Source organism: Mastigoproctus giganteus, chromosome 4, assembly GCF_048544385.1.
Source record: "Mastigoproctus giganteus isolate SK-2022 chromosome 4, ASM4854438v1, whole genome shotgun sequence".
NCBI classification, from domain to species: domain Eukaryota; kingdom Metazoa; phylum Arthropoda; class Arachnida; order Uropygi; family Thelyphonidae; genus Mastigoproctus; species Mastigoproctus giganteus.
In genome coordinates this window covers 104,522,814-104,550,706 of record NC_143578.1, presented here as the reverse complement: position 1 = coordinate 104,550,706, position 27,893 = coordinate 104,522,814, and the positions used below count along the sequence as shown (strand labels likewise).

Below are 27,893 nucleotides of genomic sequence, written 5' to 3'. Positions count from 1 at the left end.
TGACAAATGCAAAATACTGCATATGCGTAGCAATAACCGAAGAGAAATGTACCAACCGTGTGTTACTACACTCAGGGAAGTGGAAAGTGAAAAAGACTTGGGGGCAATTTCGCAGTTGAATATGAAGTTCGCTGAACAGTGCAGATGGGTTGCCAGGGCAGGTTGTGTAGTCTTGTCAATGATATATAGGAATTTTGCTAGTAGGAACAGGGAGGTGATTCTCCCATTATACAAGGCACACGTAGAGTACCTCATTTTTAGATGGATGTAGAGTTGCTAGAATGAGTACAAAGAAGGGTAACAAGATTGGTGAGGGGAACAAAGGGGTGCTCTTACCAAGAAAGGCTTAAATTCTGCAAATTGCAGTGCCTAGAGAGTAGGCAACTGCGAGGTGAACTGATTGCGGTATATAAGACCTTGGATGGGTTGAGCAAGCTGATTGCTGATGGGATTCTTCCTCTTGCTCAGATTAGGACCCTGAGGGGGCACAGATTCAAATTGAGGCAAGACATTTGTAGAATAGATGTTCTGAAATTTGCCTTTAGCCAGCAGGTAGTTGATTGGTGGAACAGACTTCCATGTTTTGTTGTGGAAGTTGATAGTCTAAATAAATTTAAGGCTGAGCTGGACAGGCATTTGGAACGAATGGAGAAGTAGTAGTAGTAGCAGCGGCATGTGATGCAAGAAAGCAAGTGTATGAGCTTATGCAGCATCAGCCAAAAAAAAAAAACATATATATATAAAAAAAAAAAAAAAAAAAATCACACCATTCCCTCCAAATGCCTGTCTAGTTCCTCCTTAAATTTATTCAACCTATCAACTTCCACAATGACAGATGGAAGTTTGTTCCAGCAATTAACCACCTGCTGGCTAAAGGCAAATTTCCGCACATCTATTCTGCCTCTGTCTTTTCTTAATTTGAATTTATGCCCCCTTAGGTTCGTAATCTGAACAAGTGGAAGGATCCCATCAGAATTCAGCGTGCTCAACCCATTCAAGTGAAATGGGAGGGTTTTGTTATTTGGCTGATGCTGCATAAGCTTGCTTTCTTGCATTGTATGCCTCTACTAATGCTGTGTCAGGTAATAATTTATATGCATTACATGCATTTTTCTTCTCTGCCACGAGCCTTGTTAATTCATCTGACGTCCGTTTAGGGCTGAACTTTGAACAGTGTTTCTTAGTTGGTATGAAAAGCCTAGTAGCCACCAAGGATTTAAAAAGAATTTAAAAACTGTCTGAGACCACTGTAGTCACCATTATGAAAACAAAAACCCTTCCTTTTACCTTTGATGGTAGTTTCATCTTTAAGTAAATCCCACATCAGTACACTGTGATCACTGTCACCTAGAGGTGCCTTTATCTGCAAATTCTTAATGCATGAATTAGCATTAGTAGAGGCATACGATGCAAGAAAGCAAGCTTATGCAGCATAAGCCAAAAAACCCTCCCATTTCACCCCTTCATTTGTTCCAAATGCCTGTCCAGCTCAGCCTTAAATTTATACTATCAACTTCCACAACGGAAAATGGAATTCTGTTCCATCAGTCAACTACCCGCTGGCTAAAGGCAAATTTTTGCTTATCTATTCTAGAACTGTCTTTCCTCAGTTTGAATATATGCTCCCTCAGGTTCTTAATCCGAGCAATAGCAAGAATCCTCTCATCATTGCACCTGCTCAATTCATTCAAGGCCTTATACACCTCAATTAGATCACCCTGCAGGTGCCTAATCTCCAGACTCTGCAATATGCACACCTTTGTTCCCCTCACCAGTCTTGTTGCCCTTCTGTGTATTCATTCTAGCAATTGTACATCCTTCCTAAAATGAGGCTTCCAGACCTGGCTTGCCTGTAGCTGAGTGGTCAGGTGCTTGGGTTCCTAAGTACACGTGCCTTGAGTTACAGAGGTTCAAGCCAGTGACTGCTGAATACGGTACTGTTTCTTGTATTCTGTCTATCTTGTGAACTCCTCTGACATTTGGTCCTCCCAGAGTATAAACAGAAAATTTATTATTTATTTATTTACTCAAGGTGTGGCCTGACCATTGCTTTATACAATGGGATATTCACCTCCTTATCCCTGTTAGCAAAATTACTGTATATAATTTACAAGACACCATTACCTGCTCTGGCAGCCTGTCTACACTGCACAGAAAACTTCATATCTGAAAAACACAATTACCCCCAGGTCTCTTTCATTCTCCACTTCCCTGAGTGTAACACCACACGGTTGGTACATTTCTCTGGGATTACTGCTACCCATGTGCAGTACTTTGCAGTTGTCAATGTTAAACTTAAGTTGCCACTTCTGAGCCCATCTGCCCAACTTTTCTAGATTGTGTTGCAGTAATGTACTGTTATTACTGTTGTTAACATCCATGTCAACATTTTTATCATCTGAAAACTTGGACATTAAGACTTATATACCTTCATCAATATCATTAATAAACATACGAAACAATGATGGGCACAAAACTGAACCCTGGGGGACCACTAATACCATTAGTCTATGAAGAGCAGTGTCCATTGATTACCACTCTAGTCTTCTCCCACTCGGCCATCTTTTTATCCATTGTAGCAACTTGCCTTAATGCCATACTGTACAATAGTCTTCCATGTGCAACAGTATCAAAAGCTTTTCTGAAATCCAAGTATATGATATCAATAATATTTTTTACATCTAGTTCCTTTGTGACCACGTCATAGTATCCAATCAATTTGGCCAGTCAAGACTTCTCCTTAACAAACCCATGCTTTGTCCGAAGTATAACTGCAGGCTTGTCTAGATGATCCTGCATTATAGTCTAGATGATCCTGCATTCTGTAACTAGCGACTCCATTATTTTCCTTGGAACAAAAGTTAAATGAATAGGTCTGTAATTACTTGTCACCCTTTGATCTCCTTTTGTGAATTGGAGATACATTTGCACATCTCCAGTCCATGGGGACAACTCTCCTGAATACAACAATGCTCTCATAATTATGGCTAAGGGTTTGCTTACTTCCTTTGCCACCTCTTTAATATCACTGGATAGATCTCGTCCACCCCAGGTGCCTTTCTTATGTTTAACTTCAACAATTTCTCCTCCACTTTGTTCTCAGTTATTATAAAATCACTTTACTCCCTGTTAGAGTTTGATAAACTTCTGGCCTTTCCCTCCTTGAATAACTCCTCTTGTGTTGAATATAGATGCAGAATATTCATTTAGTTTGGCAGCTATATGAGCAGGATCATCTACAATCAAACCACCATTATCAACTGGACCAATCTGATTCATCCCCTTCCTTTTAGAGATTATATTAGTAAAGCAGTCTTTGCTGTTTTTCTTTTCATCCTTTACCAAAGATTTCTCATAATCTGCCTTTGCTTGCCTAACCTTTGCGACTTGATTGTAGACTAGCTTGTATCTACCGTAGGCTTCTGATAATTTATATGCATCTCATGAATTTTTCTTCTCTGCAATGTCTCACTAGTTCATTTGATCCTAAACCTAGAATAGTATTTCTTAATTGGCATGAAAAGCCTAGTAGTTTCCAAGATTAATTCCTTGAATGCTTCCCATTTTCCAATTTGCTGTTGGCATCATCAGTTGGTCCCAATGTGTAGAATTGGAAAATCTCTGAGACCACTGTAGTCACCTTTATGAAAGCAAAAACCCTTCCCTTTACCCCTGATGGTAGTTACTTCTTTAAGTAAATCCTACATCAATACACTGTGATCACTGCCACTTAGCAGTTCCTTTATCTGTAAATTCTTATTGCATGGATAATCACTGCTGATAATCCGATCAAGAGTTTTATTCCCTCTGGTTGCCTGCCTCTTGAACATTTTGCTGTCCAAAACAATCATCCAATAAATCCACAAAAGCCTTGCTAGTGTGCGAGTGACCAATGAACAAGTTCCAGTCAATATCTGGGAAGTTAAAATCTCCCATTATAAGAAATTCTGATTTACTGTCCCACTCTGTTTCTCTGTACAACTGTTTGTTGTACTCATTACAGTTATTAAGCCTATAACGCACTCCTACTATCATTTTTGTTTTCCCAGTGGTTATATCACACCAAACTGACTCAATATTACACTGTCCATCTATGTCAATTGGATGCACTTCCTTAGATTTTGTTTCTTAACTAACAGCATAATCCTTTCTATCCAGTCTATCCTTTATGTATACATTTTACTCCCCAAATTCCAATTCTGCATTCTTTGTATCTGTGTGACGCCACATCTCTTATATCCCAATAGTATCCACCTTTGATGTCTTGACTTGCACTCCAAATTCATCAAACTTATTTTCTATACTCCTAGCATTGGTTTACATCCAAGTATACACGCACCTGTTCTTACTCTTAATTACTCTTAACTCAGCCCATGTATTTACTTGTTTCATGATTGTATGTATGTCTGCCAGGGGCAAAGGTTGATGACGTTGTAGAGCGGATATCATCTTTTAAGGGCACAAAAGGTGATATAGTTGTACACGTTGGCACTAATGATATTAAGAGTAGGAGACCGGCGGAATTACTTAACAAGTACAGGTCACTGATGAAAAAAAGCCGTGAAGTAGGGTTGAATTTGAAAGTGTCTGCAATTCTGCCCAGACACGATAGGAGAGAGTATATGATGAGAGCCTTGTCGATCAATTCAGCCATGGAAAAACTGTGCAAGGCTCAAGGTGTAGAATTTTTTTCAGCCTGGACTGTACTTGTTAACAGGAGAGATTGCTTCTACAGGGATGGGATACACTTAAATAGAAAGGGTGCAAGAATATTTGCTGATGTTATCGAGGCAGTGTTAGGTGGGTCGGAAAACTGCTAGCTTGGGGGGGAGACAAAGACGAATAGATTACCAGTAGCCACTGGCAGAGGTGAAAGAGATTCTTGCACTGCTTCTATTGGAATGAGCAGAAGCCTGAAAAACAAGATGCAGGATATTTCAGAGACTGCCGGGAGTCATTGCGGTACAAGTAAACACATGGGTTGTGTTAGGGTGGCTAAGAGGAAGAGCAGGTGCATGTATACTTGCTTGTACACCAATGCTAGGAGTCTAGTAAATAAATTTGATGAATTTGAGGTATTACTCAAAACATCAAAGGCAGATATTGTTGGGATTTCAGAGACATGGTGTCACACAGATATAAGGAATGCAGAACTGGAATTTGGGGAGTACAATGTCTACAGAAAGGATAGACAGGATAGGAAGGGAGGAGGAGTTATGCTATTAGTTAAGAAACACATAAAATCCAAGGAAGTGAAGCCAGTCGACATCGCTGGACAGTGCAGTGTCGAGTCAGTTTGGTGTGACATAAGCATTGGGAGATCAAAATTGAGAGTAGGAGTGTGCTATAGGCCTAATGACTCTGATGAGTATAATAAGAAACTGTACAGAGAAATAGAGTGGGCCAGTAAATCAGAGAGTCTTATTATGGGGGATTTTAATTTCCCAGATATTGACTGGAATTTGGGGGCTGGTCGCTCACACACTAGCAAGGCTTTTGTGGATTTATTGGATGATTGTTTTCTACATCAGCCTGTTCGGGAGGCAATTGGAGAGAGTAATACTCTTGATTTGATTATCAGTAGTGATTCTTCATGCATTAAGAATCTGCAGATAAATGAACCACTAGGTGGCAGTGATCACAGTGTTCTGAAGTGGGATTTACTCAAAGAGGTAACTACCATTAGGGGTAAAGGGAAGGGGTATTGCTTTCGTAAAGGCGACTACGGTGGACTGAGACAGTATTTAAATTCTGTACAGTGGGATCAACTGATGATGTTACCAACAGCTAATTCAAAATGGGAAGCATTCAAAGAACTTATCTTGGAAGCTACTAGGCTTTACATACCAACTAAGAAATATTGTTCAAGGTTTAGGCCTAAATGGATGTCAGATGAACTAATGAGGCATATGGCAGAGAAGAAAAATGCATGGGATTTTTCTTCTCTGCCATAGAAGAAAAATCCCGTGACACAGAAGCCTATGATAGATATAAGTTGATCTGTAACCAAGTTAAAAAGGAGGTTAGGCAGGCGAAGGCAGATTACAAGAAATCCTTGGCAAAGGATGCAAAGAAAAACAGCAAAGAGTTCTTTACTTATGTAAACTCTAGAAGGAAGGGGATGAATCAGATTGGTCCACTTGATATCGATGGGTCAACTGTTGATGATTCTGCTCAGGTAGCTAACAAACTAAATGAGTATTTTGCATCGACATTCACACATGAAGAGTTATTCAGCGAGGGGAATGCCAGAGGTGTATTCAACTCTGGCAGTAAGCTAGAGAATCTGGTAATAACTGAGAGTAAAGTGGAGGAGAAATTGTTGAAGATAAACACAAGAAAGGCACCTGGGGTGGATGGAATCTATCCAGTTATATTAAAGGAGGCAGCAATGGAAGTAAGCAAACCCTTAGCCATAATTATGAGAGCTTCCTTGGACTCAGGGGAGGTACCCATGGACTGGCGATGTGCAAATGTGACTCCAATTCACAAAGGAGGATCAAAGGCTGACACAAGTAATTATAGACCTGTGAGTTTAACTTCTGTTCCCGGAAAATTAATGGAGGCACTCGTTAAAGAAGCACTGCAGGATCATCTAGACAAGACTTCAGTTATAGCTCAGACACAGCATGGTTTTGTTAAGGGGAAGTCTTGCCTGACCAATTTGATTGGATACTATGATGCAGTCACAAAAGAACTGGATGCAGGGAATAACTTTGATGTTATATACTTGGATCTTAGAAAGGCTTTTGATACTGTTGCACATGGAAGACTGCTGCACAGATTGGAGCAGTGTGGCATTGGAGGCAAATTGCTGCTATGGATAAAGGGGTGGTTGAGGGGGAGAAGACAGAGAGTGGTAATCAATGGACACTGCTCATCGTGGACTAATGTTATTAGTGGAGTCCCTCAGGGTTCAGTATTGGGTCCTTTATTGTTTTCTGTATTTATAAATGATATTGATGATGGTATATCAAGCTTAATGTCCAAGTTTGCAGACGATACGAAGGTTGGCAGGGTTGTCAAGGACACTACTGACACTATGCTGCTGCAACAGGATCTGGAAAGGTTGAGCAGATGGGCTGAGAGGTGGCAAATGAAGTTTAACATTGACAAATGTAAAGTACTACATGTGGGAAACAGCAACCCCAGAGCAACGTATCAACTCTGTGGTACTACATTGACAGTGGTAGAGAATGAAAGGGACCTGGGGGTGGTTGTGCAGGCAGATATGAAGTTCTCTGATCAGTGCAGACGGGCTGGAAGAGTAGCTCGTGGTGTATTGTCAATGATATATAGGAATTTTTCTAGCAGGGATAAGGAGGTGATTATTCCCTTGTATAAGGCAATGGTCAGGCCACACCTAGAGTACTGTATACAGGCCTGGAGACCTCATTTCAAGAAGGATGTAGAGCTGTTGGAACGAGTACAGAGAAGGGCAACAAGATTAGTGAATGGAACAAAGGGGTGCTCTTACGAAGAAAGGCTTAAGTTTTGCGAATTACAGTGTCTGGAGACTAGGCAGCAGCGAGGTGATCTGATAGAGGTGTACAAAGCCTTGAATGGTTTGAGCATGCTCAATGCTGATGAGATTCTTCCTCTTGCTCAGAATAATCACCTGAGAGGGCATAAATTCAAATTGAGGAAAGACAGATGTAGGATAGATGTGCGGAAATTTGCCTTTAGCCAGCGGGTAGTTGGTAGGTGGAACAGACTTCCATCCCTTGTCGTGGAAGTTGATAGCCTAAATAAGTTTAAGGCTCGGCTGGACAGGTATTTCGAACGAACAGAGGGGTGAAGTGGAAGTGGTTATTTTTTATTTATTTTTTTTACTTTAATTTTTTTGGCTGATGCTGCATAAGCTTGCTTTCTTGCATCAAATGCCTCTAGTAATGCTAATGCTAATGATTCCCAGCAGTTCCTGAAATCCCTAGCAACTTGCTTTCCAGGCTCCTGCTCATTACAATAGAACCAGTGCAAGAATTATTTTCATCTCTGCCTGCGGCTACTGTTAATCTATTAGTCTGTGAATCCCCCCAAGCTAGCAGTTTTCTGACCCACATAACATTGCCTCATTAGCATCAGCAATATTCTTGTAAACTTTTTATCTAAGTGTATCCCATCCCTGTAGAAGCAATCTCTCTCTCTTGTTAACAAGCTGAGAAAAATTCTACCTGATGAGCTTTCACAATCTCCATATGGTCGAATTGATTGACAAGGCTTCATCATATATTATGTTTGACTCTATATGCTTCTTTCTCAACATTCTCCCTGTCTTCTCTGATACTGTTTCCCACTTTTCACTATGCTTTCTTCTGGTGTCTGCACATGGTTTAAGGATCTTTCTTTGTATTAATGTCATAAGTAATTATGGTATGATTTTTGTGAATTAAAAAAAAAAAAAAATCATATTTCAAAATCTGCTGACATCAGAAGGAAGAAGAGTGAAAGGTGGTAGAAACAATACTGGAGAAGACAGGTGGAAAGAGTTAACAAAGAAGCATATAGAGTAATGAGAAGAAGATGACCTTGAACTTGTAAAAATGAAAACTAACCATAGTTATTACATATAGTATTTGCACTTCTCTTTTTTATTTGTTGTTTGGAAAGCTTTAGTTATTATGGACATATAGAATGAAGGTGATAATAATCTGCTCTTTTCAAAAGTTTACCTGTGATGGTTCTTCTCTGATCATGGGATTTTAAACAGTCATTGAACTAACGAATATGATTGTAATATTACTAGTACTGGTCATGGTGGCAGGTATTATTGCTTTTCACCACTTACTACTCAAAAATCAGTTCACCATTTCACATTCTATTCTCTTCTCTTCTTGGGGGGTGTTAGCTGAAAGTGAATACTATTGCTTTCTTTGCCACTGATAGCAATTCTCATGTTTTTTTTAACAGTTTAATATGGTGCTGAAGTGGTGAAATGAAGTGAGGTTATGGGAACATGGGATTATTTAGAAATAAATATTTAAATAGCTTGTGGTCTGGAATTTTTTCTGTATCTGATGATACAGGCTGGCCTCAATTAACGCGATTGATTCATCCCACGAGCGCATCGTGCAAAACAGAAATTCGTTAATCGAATATAATAATCAATAGGAAAAATTATAATTGGTCCTTGACTTCAGGAATGTCCATAACAATTTTTAAAAATGCTTTTTAAATAACTTTTTAACTATATACCATGTAAAAGATAATGAAAATAATTATGGAATTAAATGTTTATTGCATAAAACAGCGGTTCCCAAACTGTGCGCCGTGGAATATTTAAAATTTTTGAGGGAAACACAGCGATACTTGACATCTGTTATTTGGTTTTTAGGAGCATTAGCAACTACAGCCATATTGCTCCGGGGATATGCGGTTGTCATTTCCTGACCTCTCCGCATCCTCTGTATTTGGTGGTCATGGGCTCGAACCCTGATCTGATCAAGAAGCGTGTGCTATGCACTGCTGCTCCTGCCCACCTGGCTACTTAGGCGCCACTTGACATCTGTCGGACACCGCACAAACTGCTAGCCCAAGTTAGGTCATAGTTTCAACATTTCTTATTAAGTTGTTTGGACCTAACTGCTTAATAAACGGAACTGTTAGGTATTTCTTTTGGTCTAGGTGCGGCACGAAAAAATTACTGAGACCCTGAGTGCGCCATGAACTGAGAAAGTTTGGGAACCTCTGACATAAAATACACAATGAAGAAAAATTTGTTACGGAAATATTTGAACAAAGTCGTTTGAATATTGTTGACTTTCTCTTTACATCAATCAATTCCGATAGCCGACAACAATCTTCTCTGGGCCCTGGTGAAATAAATATCGCAAAGAACCTCAAACCTTTCGTTTGAGGTTCTCTGCGATACGAAAGATGAAATCTTTCATATCGCAAGATTTCATCTTGCGTTTAAAAATTTGAATTTTTAAATGCAAGTCTTCATTGACTTTATTAGTGGGAAACAAACAAGTAACACATCTTACGATGGTTGATGGAATACGCTGAGGCGGGCAGCAGGCAAACGTTTGTTTATTGCCCGTTCGACATGCAGTAAGCTTAACGCGCGATTAAAATCTTTTTCAAATATCACATAAAAAAAAGATTGCGTTAACTGGAAATTTGCCTCACCTAGTGTAAAGTGAAAAGTAGTATAATTTTTTAAAATAGCGGTAACTGAAAAATGCGTTAATCGAACTCTCGTTATGTGAGGCCCGGCTTTGTTGATATATTAGAATGAAATATATAATAATCTCACTGTTGTTTACACACACACACACACACACACACACACACACACACACACACACACACACACACACACACACACACACACACACACACACACACACACACACACACAGTTTTGATACAAGAGCTTTTGAATGTGCAATTTCGATCACTTTAGGAATCACTGTGATCACAGGAATTACTGTGATTTTTCTGATTCCACTGGGTTTTGAATATTGAGTTTTTTTTTCCCTTGTTGGTGCATAATCACAGGTTGTGATTTTGTATTCAATTCATCGCTTATCTGAAATGTTTCAAATGTACAGGGAGCTCCATTAATTTTTGCCGTAATAAAAGGTTGTTTTGAATATCCGATCCAAATTTGTTTTGAGCCTTTGCTTTCAGTCGATGTATATTTTGATTGATCCTAATATAGGGTTGGTGGAGCAATATGGTTAAAGGTTAATATTCTGTGGTTCAAGTTTAGACTCCTAATTACTTGTAGAGAAGACAAATACTTAAATAGACAAGGAACATGTTATATTTTATAGTTGTGATAAAACAGTACTTTGCGTGCTGAAGGTTTGATATTAATATTTTTATTAAGAGTTATTGATATTGGTATGAGACTGACCAGTGGGGTGAGGCGAGGTTTTAGGTAGCTGTTCTATTGATCAAATTCACTGCCAAGTAGAAATTCAGAAAATGATAGAATAGTGAATATCAAAATAAAACACCCATAACTTGCATTAAAAACATTAAACTCTTAGTGTTAAATAAATGTATTTTCATATCATTGCAGTCTAACCCAAACTGATCAACTGCTGGTTCACCTGCACTCCTTTTCCCACAGTCCTGTATATTACACAATTCCAGAGAATATCAAGAACGGAGTTCCTGTTTTCTATCTTCCAACAAATTCCAGTAATCCTCTCCTGTCATCCAAGTAAGTATGGGGAAATTTACAAATTCCTAGTGAATATTGTTTGATTTTAGTTTTTATCACAGTAATCTTCTTATTGTGAAATTTTCAGAAAGATATAAGATTTACAGAACAAAAAGAATTGCAGAGTGCTAATCCAAATTTTCAAACTGGTGTAATTAGTATAAGTATATTTGACTGTGTAAGGCTTCTGATTCTGTATTTATAAATCACGTAGCGAGGCATGCGTGTGATGTGATAAATTGTATTTATACCTAGTGCTAAAGACTAAGTTACTACTTAATGCATGTAGAACCTGAATGGATGGGTGAAATGGGAAGTTTTTTTTTTTTTTTTTTTTTTGGCTGATGCTGTGTAAGCTTGTTTTCTTGCATCATATGCCTCTACTAATGCTAATGCTAAAACCTTTGTATTGGTGATTTGGCATGAATATCGTGTCTTGTAACTGTGTAATATAGTGAGTGGCTGGGGAATTCTAATTGTGATAAATAGTTATTTCAAAAGTTTGAATCATGTAGGTTGGCATTGATAAGATAATTTTATTAGCTATTATAATTAACTTATAATTTAATGAGCATAAGTATAGTGTGAACTCTATAACATATAGAATATATATATATATGTATTTAATGACATAAACTTGATAGCATAATACATATTATACATATGATATTAGCAAGATGTTTGAGGGGTAGCAATGTTTCAAAGGAATGGGAAGCTAATGCTAGGGGAAACAAGATTAAACAACTTCAAGGGGTTTGACAGGGCAGTAAACTCGATAAAAACACTTAGTCTTAACTGTGTACAGTAATGTGGAGTTTATCAGTAAAATGAATGGCAACTTATGCTGATATAATAAGGCTAACGAAAATATAGTGTTACCGAGAAATAAGGGTTGATGAGTTTCATTATGGTATATATAATATATTAAGGAAGGATAGACAAGATTGAAGGGATGATGTGGTCATGTTTCCAAAGATGTTCTTTTGCCTATCTCACCAATTGGGTTGACTGTCTTTGACTCTTTCAAGAACTCCTTGTTCTCTTTTAGTTATAGCCTCCATACTTGGATACAATATTCTAATTGCATATACAGCAGGATTATCAACAAAAATAAACAACATAATTGTGCACCCTCTCAAGCCCACCTCTCTGTTTGCTCATCTTGCTTGACAGTCTTCAGCGATGCTTCCCAGCAAAGACACTCAAGATTTTTAATAAACTGAAGATTGATGCCGAAAGGCATTGTAAAGATACTGCTTACCAAAGACAATTTTTTGTGGAATCTTTTCTCCTCACTCAATTGCAAAGAATGCCAAATTTATGGTTGCTGCTCAATGTCTGTATGTATGCAAGTACAACTGGCTTTCTGGGTCTGCAGGATACTTCAAGCTATCCCAGGCCTAAACTGTAGGAATAAAAGGTAAGGTCTACTCAAGGTCTTGACTTGAGCAAGATTGTTCATATTGTTTCTCTCTTCTGTCCTGTATAAAAAATTTTGCTTATTCCTTTAATTGTAATGAGGACAGCTCTTCAAAAATTCTTCACTTCTCTTTACTGAGGTCATTACTCCTTGTTATGTTGAAAGGTGCACTGTCTAAATTTGTTAGACCATTGCTAGACCAACAGTTAAATCTTCTCTTTCCACTTCCATTTTAGAAGTTATTCACCAAAGCAGACAGAATATGAAGGATAATTCTGACTTATTCATAGTCAACAGTATTGCTAAAATCATGAAAAAAGAGAGTTCAAGACAAAAGATTTTATTTTTCTCCTGAAACTTGAAATGCTCTTGAAAGTTAAGGACAGCAGAACCATCATTATAAACAGAATTTTGACTCATTATTTCTGAAAAGGGAGAGTAATACTGTTCTTCTTGAATGAATGATATTCAGTTGGTGGTATCTAATGGATAGTCCACGAAGCAATCTACAGACAAATTATAGTTGTGATGTTTCTGAGTATACAAAGTATCCACAAATCTCTTTACAAATCTAAAAAAAAAAAAAAAAAAAAAAATATTATGTAATTAGCAGATATAAAACATACCTGTAAAATACCATGTCTGGGTGATAGACGATACCTTCAAGTTTTAATTAGAGGCATTCATATTCTGTTAACGTGGCCAGTTGCTTCACAAATACATATGTTCCATAATGGTTCTCGAATGGGTGAACATACACCTGGTCTTTCATGAAGCCGAGAGAGAAAAATCTGAAGGGATCTCATCGAAGGATTGTGTGGCCACAAAATCCATTCTCCTCTTCGATTCCAGTTTTCAGAAAACATTGTGTTCAGTTATGTATAAAATTTGGAAAACGGGAAATATATTGTGCAAAAAGGATAGGTGGAATAGGAACAGCTTATGTCTGCCAGGGGCAACAATTGATGACGCTGTAGAGAAGATATGATCTTTTAAGGGCACAAAAGATGATACACGTTTGTACATGTTGGCACTAATAACATTACGTGTAGGAGATCTGCGGACTTATTTAACAAATACAGGTCAGCATTGAAAAAAAGTCACGAGTTAGGGTTAAATTTTAAATTTGAAAGTGTCTGCAATTCTGCCCAGACATGACAGGAGGGAGTACATGATGAGAGTCTTGTCAATCAATTTGGCCCTGGAGAGACTGTGCAAGGCTCAAGAGTTAGAATTTTTCTCAGCATAGTCTGTACTTGTTAACAGGAGATATCGCTTCTACAGGGAGGGGATACACTTAAATAGAAAGGGTGCATGCTATTGAGGAAATGTTAGGTGGGTCAGAAAACTGCTAGCTTGGGGGCAGGATTCACAGACTAATAGAGTAACAGTAGCCACAGCCAGAGGTGGAAGTGATTCTTGCACTGCTTCTATTGCAATGAGCAGCAGCCTGGAAAGCAAGTTGCTGGAGATTTATGTTAAGGGTCCTTGAGGTTGTCACAGACATTCTCTCAGTTAAGCCAGACAAGCTGTACTTGCTACCTGCGAGTCTAAAACGCTGATGGAACTGATATTCGGGTGACATTCAAGTCAAGTGGACCCAATTTTGGCGAAGTCCAGACTGTCTGTGACAGCCAGATCCTCTGCTTGCACCTTCACGATGGTGGGACTGTTAGTAATCCTGGGTACCTCCATGCACAAACACTGTGGGTGACCAAGGTATGAACCAACGTAAGCAGGGGGTCGAGGTGTGGCGCCCACACCACATGGAGGAATGCCGCCCCTCTGTGTTACCAGGCAATACTAGGTGGTAGATGACTCTCATCAACCGGTGCAATACCACCACGTTGCTTATTGGAGGCTTGAAGTGGTGGAACCCATGTTTAGTCTCTAGAGCTAAGTTCCGGTCAACCCTTCCCTATCTCTTCCATCATGCAGTATGACTTGACTGATGACTTTTGAGGTTATGATGAACATCATGGCGAGATCCAATCTTCCTTACATTTTGAGGGTACAGCTCTAAAACAGTGTTCACAGGCCTGTCGCTAGTTAGTACACCGGACTGAACCTATTGGTAACTCTCTAGGAGGCATCCGGATCAGCTAGTGTATAGTCTTGCTACCTCTCTCTGCCAGATAGTGACTAGAGAGAGTCTGAGTAGCGTGTATGCGGGAGGCATTGTCGAGGTCACGATATGTCAAGGATCTGGGTATGTTCCTAGCCATGTATACGCCATATCCAAAAATTTCATTACTCCATACAGCATGTACCCTCCACTTTTTCTTACTATTGAATACATCACGAATTGGCAAACTAATAGAGTAAGCTTATATGGGAAAAGATCTAAACCTCCCAAACACTTCCTGGTTCATTTCACAAATATAGATGGTCTCAATTCTGATCTCAACGATGTCCGTGGTTATCGGTTAATTCAACTACTCCTCAGTTATCGGTTGATTCAACTACTGCTCATCTCAGTTGTCCAAATTATTCGCTGTACGATTCCTTTCGCCTCTAAGGTGCTACTTGTGCATATGTCTGTTCCGATATTCCCTGTCAGAGACTTGGTAATTTCGAATCTCCTCTTTTCAATCTTCTCTGGCTTAAAATCTCTCTACCTCATTGTGTCAAATTCATCTGTTGTCTCTACCATTCTCCCAACTCTACTAATCACTTGGAGCTCTTTGATTTCCTTTCTTTGCAACTTGACTTTCTCCAGTGAGGTAATTTTCCTTGGTGATTTTAATGTCCATAATTCCATCTGGCTTCCGTTTTCTAGTCACACAGATCCAGCTGATCAAGATACTGAGGCTTTTGCAATTACTAATGACCTTACAGAGATTGTTCATTTTCCTACAAGAATACCGGACATTTCTAACCATACAGCCAATACGCTTGATCTTTTTCTCATAAATGATCCTTCTAAGTACATGGTCGAAGTGAGTGTTCCTTTAGGCACCTCAGATCACAACTTGGTAAGAGATAAAAGTGATAAAAGCCATGAGATATAAGCCATGAGATAAAAGTTCCAATGGATCTTTTATCTCATGGCTATTCCCAACCTCGAGTTGTTTGGCATTACAAGAATGCAAAATGGGATGACCTGTGAGATTTCTTTTCTTTGGTTGGATTATTGTTTCAAAACTTCTGATGTCAATGTTTGCTCAGATCGTGTCAGTGAAATTATTCTTGTAGGAATGGAATCCTTTATTAGACACTCCACTTTAAAATCTCCTTTATCTAAACCACTGATTCCCAAAGTGGGCGATGCCGCCCCCTAGGGAGCAGTGGAACAATCAAGGGGATGATAGTAGCCTCGGGTGCATTTGGGGGGCGTTTAATAAAAATAAGGGGGCGGTGAAAGCATAAAGAAGGAAGAGAAGATAAGAAAATTTAGAAAAAACTATTTGTACGCATTTCACCTGTTGTGTAACATAGTGTAACATTATTTTCCAGGTAAACACACAAAATGCAAGTTATAACCGATTGGCGGTCAAGTACGCCGATAGGTCTTAACAAGCAAGTACAGGTAGGAGAGTGTGTCAGGCATTGTCAGTGAGTCCAGCTTCCATCAGCCAGAATATGTGCGTGTAATGACTTGAGAATACGATATTATAAATAGGCGTCATGTATGAAATCTAGTTTAGATTGTTTTTGAATTGTGTGACAAGCAGTTAACAATAGTGCAAGTGTAATAGTATTCAATTCAAAAATTTTAATTCATATTCATTATTTACGGATTATGGATCACATACAAAGCAAATTGTATTATTGTTGTTTCAATAAAACAGCAATTTACATCTGAGTATTTTTATACATTTTCTTACATATCTACTGTACATTTCTATGGCTTCTAGTGTTTACTAATAATAAAATATTTTTATTGCATTATTAATGAAATCATAAAAAAAAACTGTTAACCATTAATATTTATTTCTATCTATTGAATCATCAGTGTTAATTGGTAAATAAGGCATGTGTTAAGAAGGAACAATTATATAAATAACGGAAAATTGAATAAAAACTATTAACCAATTCTTAATTGCATATTAATGTATATTTTTAAATTAATTATTTCTTGATAAATTTAATTTGATATTTGACAATTTAATATCAAATAAATATATCTAGTGCTGAGCAAAGAACAAAACCCAGTTTATTAATTTCATTAGTATTTTTGTTTGTTTGTCTTTTGCCATCTTACGCAAAAATCACTGATGTCGTGTGGACACTATTCTAATAAGTATAACACAACTATTGCAAAGAATTTTGGTTCCGACTAGAGCAATATTAATTATATAATTTTTTTTCTACGGATAATATTATGGCCGAATCTAAGAAAAAATGTAGACAGTATAGTATTGAATATTTGAATTATGGCTTTATTCAATCGCCTACAAACAATATATTACCAATGTGTTTGATTTGCAAAAGAGTTTTATCAAATGAAGCTATGAAACCTTCAAGACTACGAGAACATTTGACAAAAGTTCATGCTAATAAAAAAGATAAGGATTTATTTTATTTTCAAGCACTTAAAGAAAAACATTTGAAACAACCGACATTGGTAAAACTCTTTTCAACAGCATGCAAACAAGATGACGATGGGTTGCGTGCTTCTTACAACATTTCGTTAATGATTGCTAAAATGGGAAACTGCATACTATTGGTGAAGAACTAATTGTACCAGCTGTAAGTGAGGTAATACACACTATGCTGCACATGCTAGCATAGCAATAAAATTTCTTTGAGCAATAATACAGCGCAAAGAAGAATTGATGAAATGGCTCAAGATGTTGAGACTCATTTTGTGAGTATTTAAAAACATCCCAGTTCTCTATACAGCTTGATGAGTCAACTTTTCCAGGAAATTAAGCCTTACTTTTGGCATACGTGCGATTCATAAAAGAAGAACAAATTTATGAAGAATTATTATTTGCTAAAAATTTGAAAACTGATACTAAAGGAGAATCGATATTTCATTGGAAGAGTTTTTTAAAGAAAAAGAAATACCCCTGAGTAATATCTTGTCAGTTGCTACTGATGGTGCTCCAGCGATGATAGGGCGCTATAGGGGGTTTCTTGCATATTTAAAAAAGGTGGTGCCAAATGCATTCGCTGTACACTTTGTCATCCATCGTCAACATTTAATTGCCAAATATCTGAGTGAATGCCTACATAGGTCATTAGATTATGTCATTAAATCAATCAACAGAATCAATTCATTGAATGACAGATTGTATAGACAACTTTGTATTGAAAACGATGAAGAATTCAATCGCTTGCTGCTTCATACAGAAGTTCGTTGGCTATCAAAAGGTACCTCTTTGAATCGGTTTTATAATCTCTTTAACTCTATGCTAGAGTTTCTAGGAAACAAAGATGATGCTTTACGAGCCAACTTGATTGATTCCCAAAATGACAGCTCATTTGACAGACTTGTTTAACAAATTTAATGAAACAAATCTACAACTTCAAGGCGATGAGCTGAATTTAATGAAAACAAAAGCTGTTATTTCTGTGTTTGTGGCAAAACTTCTTCTGTACAAACAAAATTTAGGAACGAGGGGAATTAAGCTAGTTTCCAAATTTATCAACTGTAGAAAAATATGATGAAGACTTACTTACCTATTGTCAGCACTTGGATGCTCTCCATTCTGATTTCAATCAACGATTTGAAGATATTTTAAAAATGAACATACCCGATTGGGTTCTGAATACTTTTTCAAGTACAAACACAGAAGAATCTCCAAAATTACAAGAAGAACTGATAGATGTAACAACAAATGAAGAATTGAAATTTAAATTCAGAGATGGCTACCAACAATTCTGGTTGCAAAAGCAGATACTTACAGTTTATCCTGGATTATGAGCTATAATACAAAAGTTTTTAATTGCATTTCCTTCATCATATTTAGTGGAACGTGGGTTTAGTGCAGTCACAAATTTGTTAACAGAAAAAATAAACCGACTGCAAATAGCGAATCACGGTGATTAAGAATACTGCTGCAAAAATAGTCGAGGATTATTACATTGATAGCAGCACACCAGGTTCATCCTTCTCATTAGGATCATTTTTAATGTTATTCGTAATTTTTATTTTCATATTATCCTTCATTATCTTAATTTTCTGTGTGTAATGCGAATGTTACTATGATTGATTTTAATAAATAATTTTATAATTTCAAGCTTCAAGGTGTCTTATTTACAACATATTTATTTACTGTTTTAAGATGTAGGTAGATATATAGATACATATAAAGCGCAAATTTTTTACTATATCTTTCTGTTTGTTCACTTAAAGAAGATAGATTTCCAGAACGGCGCTGAGTAATTTTTTTTCTGAAAAGGGGCGGTAGGACAAATAAGTTTGGGACCTATGATCTAAACCTTGGTTTTCCAATAAATGTGCTAAGGCTGTTCAAGAGAAGAATGTTGCATATCATAATTGGCTTGTTTCCAATTCTTCAGTTTCATTTTCTTTCTACACCAAAGCTTGCAACAATTGTAAAGCAGTTATTAATCAGTCCAAACTAGATTTTGAACAGGCTAAGCGTAGAAAACTTGCTTCTTGCCCTAACGGCAACCGAGCATTCTGGTCTCTTGCCAAAGCTATTGGCCACAACTTTTGCCCATCTCTGCTCTCACATCTATCAAAAACAGATGGTTCTGTTGTCACTTCGTCCAAAGATAAAGCTGACCTGCTAGCATCCCATTTTACTTCCAACTCATGTATTAATGATCTTGGTAAAACACCTCCCACCATTCCTAGCACACTCCATTCAATGGCTCCTGTGGTCTTCTGACAAAAGGATGTCAGAAGAATTTTGAACAATCTTTATGCTAAGAAAGCTCCAGGTTCTGATGGTATTTCTCCACTTGTTCTCAAAACCTGTGCTCCTGAACTTACTCCTGTTCTTTGCCGCTTTTTTCACTTTCTTATTCCAAAGGAGTTTTTCCTTCTGCTTGAAAATTTACTCATATCCAGCCAGTTCCTAAAAAGGGTGACAAATCCCTCTCATCTAATTATCGTCCCATTGCAATTACTGCCGACCGGGCTAGCCGGGTGGGTAAAGTGCCTGCCTGGCAACTGTAAGGTCGGGGTCGATTCCCGCCTCGGGCTTGGATCAAAGTACTGCAAAAACCTTGGGAGGTGCATTATGGCCACAGAAGCCTATGCGCCAACAACTACCAAAAAAAAAAAAAAATTACTTCTACCTCTTTCTAAAGTAGTGGAGAAATACATTAACTGCCAACTCTTAAACTACCTAGAAATCTTCTGTCTGATCAACTATCACCAGTATGGATTTCATCAGTGTTGATCCACTGGTGATATTCTGGCTTATGTTACCTATTTATGGAAAAATTCAATGTAAAAGTTCAGTGAAACACGAGCAGTGGCTCTTGACATCTCAAAGGTTTTTGTTCGTGTTTGGCCTGAAGGCCTTCTAAACAAGCTTCCATCTTATGGTTTGCCAACTGTGTTTTGTAATTGGTTATCCAGTTTTCTCTCTGATCACTCACTGAGTGTGATGGTAGATGGCTCTCTGTCTTCTAACTTCTCTACTAATGCTGGTGTGCCCCAAGGTTCAGTTCTTTCCCCCACTCTTTTCCTCTTGTATATTAATGACCATGACCTTCTTCCATTGTCAGGGAATCCTATCCATAATTTTGCTGATGATAGCACATTGCATTCCACTTTCCATTTTGAGAAACCTTGCCCTGCTCAATCAGCTTCAACTTTTTGAATATCTGCTACCAATTCTTTAAATGCCGATCTCCAGGTAATTCTCCAGTGGGGCAAAAACAACTTAGTTGATTTCAATCCTTCTAAAACTCAGTCTTGTCTTATATCTTGCAAAAAGGATTCTTCTGCTCCTATGCTTATGTTTGGTGATACTCCAATTTCTAGGCAAGTTGATATATCTCTTTTGGGGAGTACCCTGACTTCTAATTATGCTTGGCACAAGCACATTACAAATATTGCTTCCTCTGCATCTAAAAAACTTGGTTTTCACTTTCGCTCTTGATGTTACTTTTCTTCCAAACAGCTGTTCACTCTGTACAACCAATCCGCCTACCATCGAATATTGTTCCCACATCTGAAACGGTGTCCCAAAAACCTCTCTCAGGCTTCTAGATTACATTCAGAAGAGGGCAGTTAGGTTAATTAATGACTCCTGTCTAACAGAGTCTCTCCACTCGCTGTCTCATTGACGTACTGTTTCTGCTGCATGCCTTTTCTACAGATACTTCCATGGGCACTAATCGTCTGAATTGGCTTCTATTATTCCTGCTCTCTTTTTCAAAACAGTCTGAACACGTGCCGCCACTAGCCAACATCCATTTACTGTCCAACTTCAAACTTGCAGAATGAACTTTTCATCTTCCTCGTTTATTCATTCAAGTGCCATTTTTCTGGAACAACCTTCCTTCATATGTCTTTCCTGAAAATTACAGTCTACAGATGTTCAAGTCTAATGTCAACAAATATCTTCTTTCGTCTTCTCAACCTCCAACCAAGCCCGGTACCAAGTACTATAGGTTCTAATACCTCTTGTGTTTGGGGTTTTCATAAAAAAAAAAAGAAAAAAAAAGTGAGTTGGAAACCTGCTAGCTTGGAGGATTCACAGACTAATAGATTAACAGTAGGCAGAGGTGGAAGTGATTTTTGCACAGCCTGGAAAGCAAGTTGCTGGAGATTTCAGGAACTACTGGGAATCATCATGAAACAAGTAAATACCTTGGCTGTGTTAGGGTAACTAAGAGTAAGAACAGGTGCATGTATACTTGCCTGTATACCATTGGTATTAGTATAGTCAATTTTGATTAATTTGAAGTGCTGGTCAAGACACCACAGACGTGTTTTCACCCACACATAAGGAATGCAGAATTGGAATTTGAGGAATACAATATGTACATAAAGGATAGACAGGATAGGAAGGGAGGAGGGGTTATACTGTTAGTTAAGAAACACATAAAATCTAAAGCTGTGCATCCGGTTGATGTGGGTGGACAGTGCACTGTTGAGTCAATTTGGTGGGGAATAAGCACTGGGGAAGCAAAAATGAGAGTAGGAGTGTGTTATAGGCACAATGACTGATGAGTACAATGAACAGCTATACAGAGAAATAGTGGGCCAGTAATTCAGAATTTCTTATAATGGGGGATTTTAACTTACCAGATATTGACTGGAACTTGTAGGTTGGTCACTTGCACACTAGGAAGACTTTTATGGATTTACTGGATGATTGTTTTCTACAGCAGCATGTTTGAGAGGCAATCAGAGGGAGTGATACTCTTGATCTGATTATCAGTAGTGATTATTCATGCACTGAGAATTTACTACAGAAATGTCAGTGATATTTCACAATACTTCGTAGTAGTGAACTACAACAGTAGTATGAGTGGCATTGATTTAATTGTATCTCATATTGGAACTACCTTCACAATGAGTTACCATGATATTTCACTACCTCGAATAAGTAACGCTTCACCAATGGAGAATACTATTGTTACTTATTCCTGACGGGGATACCTCCAAACTTACTTTTTCAAGGCTTATTGGCCTATCATCAGTGGGCAGGTAGGTACCCACGTGTTGCAGTCATGGCAACACAGTTATGAAGTATAACTCCACAATATAAGAAATGCCAAATGGTGTACGTAGTAATAATACTAAGAAAAAATAAATGCACAAGGCATAATAAACTATGAGTTGGAAATTCACTACAGAACTATCAGTGATATTTCACAATACTTGTTTTGCAGTAGTGAACTACAACAGTAGTATCAGTCTATTTTATTGTATCTCACATTGTGACCACCTTCACAATGAGATACAATTAAATCAGTGCAACTCCTACTTTTACCTTTGTAATTCACTACTGCGGACAAAGTATTGTGAAATATCATTGATAGTTTTATAGTGAATTTCCAATTTGTAGTCAAATGTAACTACCATCAGGGGTAAAGGTAAAGGTGACTACAGTGGTCTCTGATTTTTTTTAAAAATTCTATACAATATGACCAACTGATCATGTTACCTGCAGCAAATTCAAAATGAGAAGCATTCAAGGAATTAATCTTGGAAGCTACTAAACTTTTCATACCAACTAAGAAATGCTGTTCAAGGTTTAGGCCCAAATGGATGTCAGATGAACTAATGAGACTCGTGGCAGAGAAGAAAAATGCATGAAGTGCATATAAATTATCAGGTGATGCTGAAACCTGTGGTAGATATAAGCCAGTCTGTAATCAAGTCACAAAAGGGGCTAGCCAAGCAAAGGCAGGTTACAAGAAATATTTGGCAAAGGATGCAAAGAAAAACAGCAAAGACTTCTTTACTTATATAAATTCTAGAAGGAAGGGGGCAAATCAGATTAGGGAACAACAATCAAACCATTGATATATAATCAATGGTTTGATTGTTGATGATATCCTGCTCAGATAGCTGACAGACTCAGAGTATTTTGCATCTACATTCACATATGAGGAATTCTGTAGGGAAGTGGAGAAGAGAAGTTTATTAAACTCTAAAAGGGAGTTAAATGATTTTGTAATAACTGAGAGCAAAGTGGAGGAGAAATTGTTGAAGTTAAACTTAAGAAGGCACCTGGGATCTATCCAGTTATATTAAAGGAGGTGGCAAATGAAGTAAGCAAACCCTTAGCCATAATTATGAGAGCATCGTTTGACTCAGGAGCGGTCCCCACGGACCGAAGATGTGCAAATGTATCTCCAGTTCACAAAGGGTGATCAAATGGTGACACAAGTAATCACAGATCTGCTATTTTAACTTCTGTTCTGTGGAAAATACATGAGTCACGGGTTAAAGAAGCATTGTGGGATCATCCATCTAGACAAGACTGCAATAATAATTCAGACACAGCATGGGTTTGTTAAGAGGAAGTCTTGTCTGACCAATTTGAGTGGAATGTATGGTATGGTCACAAAGGAACTGGATGTAAAAAATAATTTTGATATCATATACTTGGATTTCAGGAAAGCTTTTGATACTGTTGGCCATGGAAGACTACTGTACAAATTGTAGCATGATGGCATTAAGGGGAAGTTGCTACAATGGATAAAAGGGTGGTTGAGTGGGAGAAGACAGAGAGTGGTAATCAGTGGACACTGCTTTTCGTGAACTAATGTTATTAATGGAGTCCCCCAGAGTTCATTGTTGGGGTCACTGTTGTTTTATTTATTTATCAGTGATATTGTTGAAGTTGGCAGATGATACAAAGGTTGGCAGAGTTGTTAATGACAGTATGCTACTGCAACAGGATCTAGAAAAGTTGGGCAGATGGGTTGAGAAGTGGCAACAGAAGTTTAACATCGGCAAATGCAAAGTACTGCATATGGGTAGCAGTAACCCCAGAGAAATGAACCAAATGTGTGGTACTAAACTCAGGGTAGTACAGAATGAAAAAGACCTGGGGGGTGTAATTGTACAGTCAGATATTGCTTTCTGAGTTATGCAGAGAGGCACCAGAGCAGCTCATTGGATCTTGCCAATGATATACAGGAATTTTGCTAGCAGGAATAAGGAGATGATTATCCCTTTGTATAAGGCAATGGTCAGGCCACACCTTGAGTACTGCATACAGATCTGGAGGCCTCATTTTAGGAAGGATGTAGTGTTACTAAAATGAAGGCAGAGAAGTCATCAAGAGCAGCAAGGGGAAGAAACAGGTGCTCTTACAAAGAAAGGCTTAATTTCTGCAAATTGGAGCATCTGGAGACTAGGCACCTGCTAGTGATCTGATTGAGGTGTACAAGGCCTTGAGTGGTTTGAGCAAGCTGAATGCTGATGTGATTCTTTCTTCTGCTCAGGTTATGCACCTGAGCAGGTATAAATTTGAATTGAGGAAAGACAGTTGAATAAATGTTTGGAAGTTGATAGTTTAAAAAATTCAAGGAAGAACTGGACAAATTTTTGGAGTGAATGAATAGGTGAAAAGGAAGTGGTTTTTTTTTTTTTTGTATGGCTGATGCCGTACAAGCTTGCTTTCTTGCATTATATGCCTCTACTAATGCTAATTCTTTGTGGACATATGGCGGAGATCCACTTGTGGAAAATCAAGTCACCAACATTGTAATTCTGCAATTGGAGGATGTAGGGAAATTCTTTAATGTGTCCAGATACCCAACGCTATGCCAATACCTTCTCCAAAGAAGAAAGGTACATATACTTTACAACTCATTGTGCAAAAGTTCAAAATGTGCTCTGGTTCCAGTTTTGCAATTATGCTGCCTTCTACTACAATGCATATAATTTATGACTGGTGAATAAAAACTTGATGTTTTTAACAGGATACATAATATAAAACTCAAACACCTCTAAGGTGTTTGAATTTTATATTATGTATCCTGTTTATACAGTAACATTTTAGTTTTGTAAAGAATTTTGTTGATGCCCTGCCCTATACTGTACCTTTTTACTCTACCTTTGCATATGTTGTCAGTGAAATTTAATTTAAATTTTCAGGTCTGGATATAAAAGAATCACCTGCTTTCCTCCAGCTTCTGAAAATAAAAGTTTGGCTACTACATTTATGGCATAACATTATATACATTTTCAAACATTGTCTGAAAACTTACTGGCAATTATTCTTTTAAGATCTAAGATGAAGTATGAACATATGTTGCATCGTAGGCAGGGTGACTCCTGAACACTAGACTAGAATAATATTTACAAATTGAATAATAGCCACAACATAATTATGCAATCTACATTGTTATTATTATAAAACCTTTTCTCTCCTTTGTGGGATTTTTTTGCTCACTGTGAAGGATACTTGTACCAAGCACATGCAGTTGTTGGTTGTGTCTGGTTACTATTATTGTTACTGTTGGTCAAGGAACTGTATTACTGTTCCTATAGGTGTTCAGAATTGTAGCTTTCTATAGTTTCACGTAAGTGTTCTTTGCAAGGACTATTGCTACTTAGGTTCTTATGCGGCTCATTGGCATCTTGCATGTTGTTGATACAGTGATCGGAATGGTCATTACTTGTTTCATATGCCACATTTCTTTCACTTGTTATTATATGTCTGTGAACACATTTATATTTTCCTCTCAGGTTTTCTGAAGGTTGCTGGTGTTGGGTACCACTATGTTGATCAAGTAGGTAGCAGTTTCCTTCTTGTTGGTGAGGTTTATGTCTGGTCTGTTGTGCTGGATCATTTCATCCATTATTATAGCATTGTCCCAGGATAATTTGTAAGTAGGGGTCTCTAGTATGGCCCAAGGTTTGTACTTGAATATGGCGTACTTTTTTTGATCAACTGTTATTTTTGTGCTGCCTTCTGGTGTATTATCCTGGCGACCTGGTTGTGTGAGAGTGTACTCCATCTGGGTGATCACCCTCCATCTCGCAGTTGTGTGTTGGATTTTTTCTGGGGGCCAGGTGGCATTTTCAACATATGTCATCTGCCACTTTGGGACCTGTAGTTCCTGGTGTTGATTACCTAGTCTTGGATGGCAAGCATGAATCCTTTGGTCTGGGTGAAGAGCCTCCTGTCCATGAACCATGCACTGGAAGCTGTCTTATCTATGTAGTCTTGATGGAAATCACTGTAGTCTCTGCCATGGAGTGCTGTCTTCGTCCATCTTTCTGTCTGTTTTTTCTCTCTGTATGAGTGGAGCCACCTTATTAAGGTTGAGCGTTGTGTGTCGTCTATCTTTCTTTATTGTGGCTTGATGGATTGGTACTGTGTTTTCCTGGAAGGAATCTCACAGGTTCTTATCACCTTCTTCTCATGTTCACTGAGGTCAATCAATCCACTCTCTCCTTTCTAGGCTATGGTCAGTCTCTTGATGGCTGATTTCGGGTGGTGTTGGCAGCTCTTGGTCATCATTATCCTGGTAGATCTCAATGTCCTCAGGTTGGTGTGTGTCCAATCTGCGATCGCGAAGGAGTATGTTATTACTGGGACTGTATAGGTGTTTATGGCTATGACCATGTTCACACCATTCAACTTTGATTATAGCAGGCTTCTCAGTTTCTGATGGTATTTCTCTGTCAGGTGGGCCTTTATTTCCTTGTGTTCTAACTGGTAAGACTGCATCATTGTCAAGGGCTCTCTGTTGGTTTCTCTCTTTCTTGTTTATTCCCCTTGACTTATGGCCACATTACTACTCCAATGATAATTGTTCTAAATGAGATGATCGTCGGGCTAGGACAAAATCCATGCTCTCGGCAAATTAAGTGCTGTTCTAGCACTTAATCGCTGCAGCATTGGATCACATTGTGATTTTAAGATTTCAGTGATCACAGACTGTCTATCAATTCCCACTCTAACGTTTACTAGTTTGTACTTGTTTCTACTGATGTATGAGAATATAGGCAGAGAGAATGAGACATTATGTAACACATAACATTTATTATAACAAAAGAAAACATGTACACAAACCTGCACTCCGTGCAGGTTTGTATACATGTTTTCGTTTGTGTAAAAGTAAAGGCATGTATATATTGCTTCAAGGTTTCTGTTCATAACAACAATATCGATCTGTTTTAGGATTAATAATATTGCATTAGCAAAGACATCTTTATAACATACTGGATTCTAGTAACACATTGGAACTATTCCTTCAGTAGACTTATTGTTTGGCTCTGGTTTAACAAGCTACTACATTCGCAAAACATTTCAATTCATAAAACACTTCAACATGGAACAGAATGATTGGGAACAGAAGAACCTTAGGCAAAGTGCTTTTGGTGTTCTCATCACTTTAGACTATCTTGTGTTTGTTCTAATGTGAACAGTCTTGCCCCCTCCCTTTTCTTATTCCCACAGCACCTTGTGTTTTCCTCTGGACATACTCCCTGTAACAGCAAAGTCTCTCTCTGAGTACCAGGAATTTCTGCTTGAGGTTGTCAAGGTATTCTTCAATCTTCTGATTATAGGTCTCCTGTTTGCTATGGTTGTTTTCTTTCTTGCAGATAGCCTTTGCTTTTACTGATGAGCTTCTTGCTTCTGTTATTCCATTTATACTGGATCAGTTGGCCTATCTCCACTTTTATCTCTTCTGCTTTCTGCTATAGTCTTCTTTCCCAGGCAGGTCGTTCCCTGTCTCTGTGTTTTGTAATCTGGTTGTTCCTTGGCGTTGCATTTTGTAATCTGTTGTTCCTCACGGTTTCTCTTCCATTCATCCAGGTGGCTGCTACGAGTCTAGGAAAATTTACTGCCAGCAATTTACTGCTGCCAGATTATCGCATTTTACCATCTAGAAGCAATGAGATGTGTTTGGTCAAATCATAAAAGGTTATTTTTTATTTAAATTTCT

At 38.0% G+C, this 27,893-nt stretch overlaps 1 protein-coding gene across 1 annotated transcript in view; it reads left to right on the top strand.

Annotated features, from left to right (window-relative positions):
• LOC150086960 (KICSTOR complex protein SZT2-like) overlaps positions 1 to 27,893 on the top strand; it is a 1,378,951-nt gene that overhangs the window by 185,299 nt on the left and 1,165,759 nt on the right. Inside the window, exon 13 of the mRNA XM_090372336.1 lies at positions 11,033 to 11,176. Within this exon, the coding sequence (XP_090228462.1) occupies positions 11,033 to 11,176 (144 nt within the window). The remainder of the gene's footprint in view (positions 1 to 11,032; positions 11,177 to 27,893) is intronic.